This window comes from Amphiura filiformis, chromosome 5 (genome assembly GCF_039555335.1).
Source record: "Amphiura filiformis chromosome 5, Afil_fr2py, whole genome shotgun sequence".
Lineage (NCBI taxonomy): Eukaryota > Metazoa > Echinodermata > Ophiuroidea > Amphilepidida > Amphiuridae > Amphiura > Amphiura filiformis.
In genome coordinates this window covers 71,445,950-71,456,600 of record NC_092632.1, presented here as the reverse complement: position 1 = coordinate 71,456,600, position 10,651 = coordinate 71,445,950, and the positions used below count along the sequence as shown (strand labels likewise).

General features: G+C 35.6%; 1 protein-coding gene across 1 annotated transcript; it reads left to right on the top strand.

Moving 5' to 3' along the window:
• Positions 1-913: 913 nt before the first annotated feature.
• On the top strand, positions 914-4,243 carry LOC140152371 (monocarboxylate transporter 13-like). The gene is made up of 4 exons (XM_072174676.1): positions 914-1,124; positions 1,759-1,902; positions 2,836-3,702; positions 4,122-4,243. Exons 1-4 carry the CDS (start codon positions 914-916, stop codon positions 4,241-4,243), a joined length of 1,344 nt encoding a protein of 447 aa, XP_072030777.1.
• Positions 4,244-10,651: the final 6,408 nt, after the last annotated feature.

Genomic DNA, 10,651 nt, shown 5'->3' with positions numbered 1-10,651 from the left:
TACTAGTGTGAAATGGCTTTAATTCATCCTTCATTTCACCAATTTTTGACTTTTGCAACTTAAATTGTACACAATAATCCCGGACAATAATAGTTACAAAATGGTAGGGCCTACACCAAATGCCTTCAGTTTGGTCTTCACTATACAAAAGTTGCGAAAAATTGCACTTTGGGGGCTAAAATGGGCAAATGTGAGGTTAATTTGGTCAGAAACCCATTATCAGGCGTCAACATGGGGATGATTGTATGGACCACCCCCCTGGCAAAATATTGGGGGATTTACCTCCCCCCATCCCTCCGGGATCTACGCCTATGGATGTAGGCCTATCAAAGACTAACAATGCTCATTGTGCCCCCCTTTCAAAAACGGCTTTACGCCAATGCCTGGGGGCACAGATAATTATTTCTCCACCCCTTAATTATTATAGTGGAACGGGTCTGCACTCAACCCCGCACTTAGCAGTCTATTGCATGCAAGCATACCGCAGAATACTTTTATCACGTAGACCAATTGAAGACCTGAGCGCAAGAAGACCGTAAGTCCACTTGGCCCCCCAACATGTATACACTAAAGTTGCCAATAGTTTCGTATAGTTTGGTAATTTTTTATACATGTTCAGGGGCCAACACAAATCTTTCACAACCTTTCATGATGTTTTCACCTTACGGTCTTCTTGCGCTCAGGTCTTCAATTATGGGTCACTATGTTTGGTTAGTCATTTGGTAGCAAGCAAAAGAAATAAAATTATGAGTTAATAATTACTTTCCTTTCATTACACTACCAACTACTAGTAATTATTTCATGACCCTTTGCCTGTCACATCAATAGCTTCATTGTAAGTTGTCTAATCAGGGAAGTGCCACTGGTCTAATATTGCTCAAACCATAGACCATTCCGTGTTAAGTTCGTTACCATGGAAAGGAAGTACCGAAAAGCAAACTACACAACGGATTCGGGTTGGGCTTGGATGATTTTATTAAGTGCCTTCATAACTTTGATGTTATGGGATGGTACTATTAAATCGTTGGCAGTTCTTCTTCCTACATTACGACGGCAATTTGCCACACGTGCCTGGATGATTGGAGGTATGATTGCTTTAATGAACGCTGTCAAGGATTTTTCAGGTGAGAAAAGGGGGTGGGGAACTCAGTACAAATGACCATACGGGGACGTGCCGCAAATATGGGTAGCATTTTCAGCCTTTCTCAATTTTTTCGGAAAATAGCCCAATTTCCCCTTAATCAAACCAAAATTTTCAAAATTTTCCCAAAATTTTGGGAAAATGTGTAAAAACTAAGACAATTTGGGTTAAATTTGGCCGAAAATTTTGACTTTTGGTATATCAATGGGTCCAAATTTCTTTAAAAATTGGTATATTTATGGGTCCACTGTCAAATTCTCAGCGGCACGTCCCTACCAAAACCAAACTTGAGTACCCCCCCGGGTGGGGAACTTTATGATTTAAACGCAGCGACTACAGTCCTATAATAAATAGTCTGCAATATTGGATAGAAATTATTTTACAAATATCCTGATGCAACAAATTCAAAACACAAATAAAAATTTGAGCAAGGAATCCAAAAAGAGTTGCTTTCAAATAATTTTCATAATGTCAAAATATTTTAAATATTATCAAAATATGTTTTTGACAAATATTTTATGTTGTAATGTTTTGAAATATGTTATTACAACATTTTAGAACTTTTATATTGCAACTACGTGTCTTTGGTGATTTCAAATTGTTTTTCTTATCTATAGGTCCAATAATAGGCGCATGTACGGATCTTGTAGACACCAGGTATCTTGGTGTTGCAGGTGGTATCCTGTCTGGTTTTGGGATGATTGCTGCTTCGTTTGCAACACGTATTGAGGTATTAATATTCTGCGTATCCATAATAAATGGTAGGTATTTGGGTATTTATACTATTTAAATACGATACAATTCTAAAAATCATCACTTTATCATAAGCAGCTATAAATAGCAGTTTTCAATGCTTCTCGGGCCACTGAGTTTCTTTCAAACCAAATAATTTATGTACTTTGCTGGAGGGAAAATATTAATATTCGTCTAAACTTTCCTTAATTCAGTACGGGTTTGATTTGGGCCAATGTCATTACTACAGACGGATTGGACAGAATATCCACTAAAATGCTTAAAACAAACAAAAAGCAACCAACAACAACGGAAGCGAAATCTTACGGAGCTGCTTAAGGATGAAATCAAAACTCGACCGGCGGTTGACAGCCGATTCCGTCCGGTTCCAGTTTCCATTGTTTAGAACAATAGAAACCGGACGGAACCGCCGGTCGGGTTTTGATTTCATCCCTTAGGGCATGTAGCGAACGGGGGCTGTAGAACACGACTACAGAGCAATCATTACGGTTTTTGAAAATGAATAGTTGATTGCAATTATGTAGCATAACGTTCAAAGGCCAACAAAATAAGGCTGACAGCAAAAGCGTCACACTGATTTTCTGTAATATACATATTGTTGATAAATCATAATGAGACGGTAAGCTCATAGAAAATAGTATGTCTACAAACAAATATTATATAAGGGTTCAAAATCCAATACAGAAATTCCACAAGACTAATTTAAATCTCTCACAACCATGACAATCTTAAGGTTCATATATCAGAGTCCATAACAATTTGGAAGCCCGGTTTGGAAGCCATGCCACTTTGTTGCTTTTCGAGTGGTTTCTTTTAAATAAAACACATGCAATCATTAGTCAAAATGATTTCATCCTTTGCTTTGGTATTGACATTACTAACAAAACATATTGTTTTCGGATAAATGTGTAAAAAAAAAAAAAAATGCTTAATATTTTCAGGTGTAGGTGTTGGTCTACTATTAATTCCATCCCTGGCACTTCTCGGGCGATATTTTGACAGACTTTACCCTTTTGCAAGTGGAGTAGCATACGCTGGAATATCTCTTGGAATGGTAGTGTTTGCTCCTCTTACACAATTGCTCTTAGAAACCTACGGATGGAGAAGTACTGTCATGTTACTTGGTGCAATATGCTGTCACGGAATCGTTGCTGGTAGTTTGCTCCGTCCATCCCAGTTTGATAGTGATGGTGAAGAACTTAACATTGGTAAGAATGTGCGAAACTCCTATGTAACTTTAGAAGAGGAATATGGAGGTTACCACAAAGAAGCCGGGAATGAATCATTCGGCTGGCGAAGTGAAAAATGTTTATCTTCGCGATGGCAACAAGTTCTAGAACTTATGGGGATGTCACTGTTTAAGAACGTGTCCTTTGTAGCAGCCATATTCATGATGTCCTGCGACAGCTTTTCCAATACTGGATGGATTGTATATTTCGTCCCTCATTGCATCGTCAAAGGATTGACACCCTACGAAGCAGCCTTTTCTGCAACTGCTGCTGGAACTGCTAATCTAATTGGAAGATTTATCTACATACCATTTGTTTCAAAAAAGTTGATCAGCGTTCCTATGATACTGTATTTATCCGGAATATTAACAGCATTTGCACTGATGGTTGATCCGTGGACTAACTCCTTAACAACCATTCTAATAGCTAATATACTCTACTGTTTAGGTGCTGGAGTTTTAAAACCACTCTGTGATGTTCATATCAAAACTATTGCAAAAGAACGCTTACTATCGCAAGCATTTGGATTGCGAATGGCAATGAATGGAGTATTCCGTATCATGGCTGGATTCCTTGTTGGTAGGTGATATTTCACAATTAAAAAAGCAATGTTTTATATGATCAAAGCCAAATAATCACAAAAGAGAATCAGTACTTTATCGATCAACAGAAATCTGCAATTAGGGCCACTCCAAGTAAAAGTGTACTTTCATAAATAGCTCTATAATCACACATATCTATTGGTAAGATTGCCGAAAATTAAAACGCTAAACCTTTTTGTCTCAAATGCGCTAGATCAATTCTTTCTGTTTTATTCTTTGGATATAACAAACACGTCTTACTATTCTGTAGCATATATCTGTAGAGGAAAGTGGAAAGTATAAACTTAATCTGCCTGTTGTTCACCCACAATGGCGTAAATTAAAAAAATTGAGCTAAGATCAATTAAATTCATTTTTATTTTAATTATGTTCATATTTTACGATTCTCTTTGACAGGTTGGATATATGAGAGCACAGGCAGTTACAGTGGAGGGTTCTTTGTGCTTGGTGCAGTACATGGCCTTGGAATCTTGGTTCTCGCACTTGATGGATTGCGCTTATCAAGACAACAGAAATGAGAATACTATATTATGTAGTGCGGTCAGTGCAGTGTACAATTGGAATCTTGGATGGTGTACAATTGGAATCTTGGTGCTCGCACTTGATGGATTGCGCTTATCAAGACAACAGAAATGAGAATACTATATTATGTAATGCGGTCAATGCAGTGTACAATTGGAATCTTGGATGGTGTACAATTGGAATCTTGGTGCTCGCACTTGATGGATTGCGCTTATCAAGACAACAGAAATGAGAATATTATGTAGTGCGGTCAATGCAGTGTACAATTGGAACCTTGGATGGTGTACAATTGGAATCTTGGTGCTCGCACTTGATGGATTGCGCTTATCAAGACAACAGAAATGAGAATACTATATTATGTAGTGCGGTCAGTGCAGTGTACAATTGGAACCTTGGATGGTGTACAATTGGAATCTTGGTGCTCGCACTTGATGGATTGCGCTTATCAAGACAACAGAAATGAGAATACTATATTATGTAGTGCGGTCAGTGCAGTGTACAATTGGAACCTTGGATGGTGTACAATTGGAATCTTGGTGCTCGCACTTGAGGGATTGCGCTTATCAAGACAACAGAAATGAGAATACTATATTATGTAGTGCGGTCAATGCAGTGTACAATTGAATACCTCATACCTGAGTGGAAGAAGGGTCCAACTCCAATTTTTTTAAATATAAAAATGAGTTAGACCCATCATTTTATTGCCAGCAGACTGTTCTTCCTTGTGTGTGAAAGATGAGCCAAAATCCATGCTCTAAATAGTCTTCCATGTACACTTAATCATGGTTTTCATGGAAGAAAGTCCCAACTCCATGGAGTTGGGCCCTTCTTCCACAAATATTGGGTTAAGGTTGGTCTGAACCCTGGAATTATGTAAACATTTGGGCCTCATAACTTCTAAATTGTTGGTCTAAAGTATATAAAAGTATACATATTTAGAATGGCAAAGACTTGATAAGTTCATCTGTGAGGTCAAATTTGGGCCAAAATGACGGAAACCATTCATTTTGATTAAGCTTGTAGTATTTGCCCAGCAAACACAAAAACGTTTTTAAAACGTTTTAAATAAGTTATATTTTGGGTTTTGGTTTAAAATGTCGGGTTATATAAAGGTCGTGAAATCGTTTTAAAACGTTTAGTATGAAAACACACTACAACAATATTTTTAAAACGTTTTCGAAATGTCATTGTGAACTATTTTTGCAAACATGTTAGGTCAAATATTTTGTCAACACTTAAATAACATTATATTAAAATATTTGCACCCAGCAAACACAGAAATGTTCTTAAAATGTTTTTTACAAAACGTTTTAATTACATTTAAATATCGGGTTATATAAAGGTCGTGAAAACATTTTGTTTAGAATGATTTGTACCAAGTTTTCAAAAATGTTTTTGGAATGTTATTAAAACTTTTTTATACCCTTTATATAACCCGACACTTAAATGTTTTCTGTAAAACATTTTGTGTTTGCTGTGCAGTAAATTACCAACAAATGTTATTTAATGTTATGAAAACGTTTTATACCATTAATGTACCCTTTATATAACCCGACATTTAAACGTTTTCTGACAACCTTTTATAACCTTTTGCGAATGATGTTGAAAACGTTTTGTGTTTGCTGGGTGTATTGCTTTATGGAAGAGATAATTGTTAAAGGGAATTTGTTAAAATGTGACGACATTTCTTGCTTCCTATAATTGAAGACCGAATTAAAAAGCCTCGTCTGTGTATGACGTCATGTCAACCAGACCAAAAATGTTGTACTGCGCAGGTCAGCAACCAATCACGTCGCGCCTTTGCCCTGACGTCAGACGCAAACTAGTCTTTTTAATTCGGTCTTCAATTATAGGCCTAACTAGAAGACTTATATACAAGTATTTGTGTATGTTATCATACAGGTCAATACTATCGGATCGGATTCAATATGTGCAATATAGGAGGACATTTTCTGAGAATTAAACTTCAGTCTTCACCACATCATACCTTGGTCTCGACTGTCTTATTATATGACCAATTATTACAAAGATCACCAGCAGAAAATGGTGACCATAGGGATATCAAATAATCATTATAATTATTCCCGACCCTGGATTTACTTGCATTACTAATAGTAATGTAGACTTTCCCATCCCTGGTTCAACTTGCATTAGAATGGAGATAATGTAGAATTTCAAATCCCTGGTTTAACTTGCAAGAAAAGTAATAGTAATGCAGACTTTCCAACCCCTGTTTCAACTTGCATTAAACTAATAGTAATGTAGACTTTCCACTCCCTGGTTTTGCTTGCATTATAATAATATTAATGTAGACTTCCCAATCCCTGGTTTTACTTGCATTAAACTAATAGTAATGTAGACTTTCCAATCCCTGGTTTTGCTTGCATTATAACTAATATTAATGTAGACTTTCCAATCCCTGGTTTTACTTGCATTAAAACTAATAGTAAATGTATACCTTCCACTCCCTGGTTTTGCTTGCATTATAATAATATTAATGTAGACTTCCCAATCCCTGGTTTTACTTGCATTAAACTAATAGTAATGTAGACTTTCCACTGCCTGGTTTTGCTTGCATTAAAACTAATAGTAATGTAGACTTTCCCATCCCTGGTTCAACTTGCATTAGAATGGAGGAAATGTAGAATTTCAAATCCCTGGTTTAACTTGCAGCAAAACTAATAGTAATGCAGACTTTCCAACCCCTGTTTCAACTTGCATTAAACTAATAGTAATGTAGACTTTCCACTCCCTGGTTTTGTTGCATTAAACTAATAGTAATGTAGACTTCCCAATCCCTGGTTTTATTTGCAGCAAAACTAATAGTAATGCAGACTTTCCAACCCCTGGTTCAACTTGCATTAAACTAATAGTAATGTAGACTTTCCACTCCCTGGCCTGGTTTTGCTTGCATTATAACTAATATTAATGTAGACTTTCCAATCCCTGGTTTTACTTACATTAAAACTATAGTAATGTAGACTTTCCAATCCCTGGTTTTACTTACATTAAAACTAACAGTAATGCAGACTTTCCACTCCCTGGTTTTGCTTGCATTATAACTAATATTAATGTAGACTTTCCAATCCCTGGTTTTACTTACATTAAAACTATAGTAATGTAGACTTTCCAATCCCTGGTTTTACTTACATTAAAACTAACAGTAATGCAGACTTTCCACTCCCTGGTTTTGCTTGCATTATAGCTAATATTAATGTAGACTTTCCAATCCCTGGTTTTACTTGCATTAAAACTAATAGTAGAATTTCAAATCCCTGGTTTAACTTGCAGCAAAACTAATAGTAATGTAGACTTTCCAACCCCTGGTTCAACTTGCATTAAACTAATAGTAATGTAGACTTTCCACTCCCTGGTTTTGCTTGCATTATAACTAATATTAATGTAGACTTCCCAATCCCTGGCACATTCAAATTAAGCCACCTTTATGATGTATTGATCTCTGGTGATGAGAATGTTACTTCAATCAATACCAACAAGAAGTCAACTGGCAACAACTCAAGCAGATCAGTGCATCATCTGGCTGATGAAAAGAGCAGATCTTAGCTCTTGAAACGTCCCATACAGTAAGTGTTTCAATTGGACTTGTATAGAAGAAATGCTTAATTAATGAAATATTACAGTCCTGATGAACTTAATCAAGGATAACTAATTTAGACTTTCCATTCCATGGTTTAACTTTCGTTAAAGCTAATATCAATGTAAATTTTCTAATCCCTGGTTTAAATATGCATTAAAACTAATAGTAATGTAGACTTTCCAATCCCTGGTTTCACTTGCATTAAAAATGTCAGTAAAGCTAATTTACCAATCCCTGATTTTACTTGTATTAAAACTAAAAGTAATGTAGACTTTCAACTCCTCGGATTCATAGCATTTACTAACATTAAAAAGTACTGTGGCCTTTTCACTCGCTATATCTACTTTTTTTTAAATCGTGTTTTTAAAAATTAAGTCAAGGGTGGTTAGAATTTAAAAAAAATCTGGGTAAGCTAAAAGCTACCGTAACTACATGGATAAACAAACATTATTAACTAAATTGTAATTAGAAGAATTAAAGTTAAAATATGTGGGAAATTAAATATCATCACCTTGTTACGATAATTACCTAAGTCCTTTTTTTTTTCAATTTTGAGACCAAAGTACAAAATATGGTCCAAGCATGAATCAGTTTAATCAGTTACGTAAATCACCCTATAATTATTTCTGATTTAATTTGTCCTATCATTTGTTCTTGTACAAAGATTGGTGAATAAATATGTTTAAATGAATGCTTGAACCATGTTTTATACTTTCTCAAAATAACAAAAAATGGCAGGGACAATTATCATAGAAGGCTGACAATATGAGAAAGGTTTTGAACACAAATCTCCACATACATAAATCATGAAATAACAGCACTGGCTGTCATTTAATATGTAGCTGTAGGTGGAGATTGTAATTAACTTCATGCACTGCTCCACAATCTTTTGAATGATTTTTTTTTTAAAGTTGACCTTAATAAGTGTCGTCTTGGATCAAATTCCAATAAGAAAGAAAATTAAATGTTTATCTCGGTCAATGTTGATTGCGGGGGCGTTTGTTTTACATATCTTTGCAGACAATAGTTGCATTTTGAAATCAATATAATAGGGTAGCTGCAGGTAATATGGGACACCTGTTTTCATTTAAACAAAAAGTAGCTTAGAGAAGGTAAACACTTTAAGTTGATTTGTTAAGTGTTTAGAGACATCAATTGTGCTTCTAGAAATGCAGTTTTGGAGTCTGTGTATCAAACTCTTGGAAATCAATGCCAAAAAGAGTGAAATTGCCGGTTTTTTATGTCGTTTTTTTGGCCTGATATAAAATCAATGACGTCACATTTTATGATTGTGTATCCAAAAACTCTGGTACTGAGGGGGCATTTGTCATTTTTTATGATCTTTAGGTGATGGGTTAAGCTTATCAGCAGGTAAAATTCCACTGACAAGTGGCACTTTCCTTTATAAATGATTATTTTCTCTGATTTTCAACTGAATGGGTGCAGGTAATATGGGACACATAGGAAATTGTGTGCATTGTCAATGCGAAAAGCAAAACTATTTAGAAAATTGAATTTTCTTGTAGAAATTTGCATTTAACATTCAAAATCATGTAACAAAAATGTTTTTAGAACAAAAGAGTGATTTTCTGAACTTTTGATTTTCACCATAGAGATAACACAGTGTCCCATATTACCTGCACATGCAGGTAATATGGGACACTTGACGATGACGTCATAGCGTCCAAACAAACATAAAAACAAGGTTTTTTGCCTGTTTTATTAATCTTAAAGGACAGGTTGTTCATCATAACAATCTCTTGTGGGCATATCTTCTTTAGTTTTTATGCAAATAAGCTAAACGTCCTTAATGGTCCCATATTCCCTGCAGGTACCCTATGTGTAAAACATATGGATATATTACCGGCAATCCACTTTTTTTGGTGTCATATGTCCTTTGTGTCCTTTTGATGTTGAAATAACAAAGTAAAATATACAGCAGTTTGTAACTACATACAAGGTCCCTCTGGCTGTTGCCCTGTACCTAAAAAAATTAAAAAGCATAGGCGTAGATCCGGGGGGAATAAATCCCCCAATATTTTGCCAGGGCGTATGGTCCATACAATCATCCCCCCAATGTATGTGGGTTTCTGACCAAATTAACCTCATATTTGGCCATTTTAGCCCCCAAAGTGCAAATTATTTTGCGCCACACGCACATTTATTCCACTTTTGCACAATAATTCATCAGTTTAACTTCAAAATGGCAAAATATTTCTCGTGCTTCATGCGCATTTGTACCATAAACTTATTCTGTCCCCAAAAGTCAATAGGAATTTAGTTTCAAGATAAAAATATGAATATTTAAAAGTTTTACAGAAAAAATATTCGAAAGTACACCCAGTTTCAACAAGGATTGTTTAAAATATTCACTCTATCCAAGAACTTTACCTGAATGGAATCTTTTGCCTGAGGAAATGAAGTTGGCACCGAGCGTGGACAGTTTTAAAACTGCTTTAGATACTTTGGACATAAATAATTTAGTCACCCGCGCACACTTCAGGATTTAATTTGCTGCTACCCACATGACCAGACCTGTACCGAGATAACCCTACAGGGTGATGAGTACAGTACTTAAGCAGAAGCAGAGTATGAGGTATATTTGTACCAAATCTTCAAAGGTCATTCAATGAATGTACAAATGTATTGGGGTTTAAGAACTGTGCCCCTGATAGATGAGCATGTTGTGGATCCTAGTGAAATTTGTCTACTCTCTCAAGCTCCAACAAGCAAGTGTCAAATTTGACCTTGTATTATTACACAGATATTTATGATATTTACATCAATTTGAAAGGCTCTAAGTTTA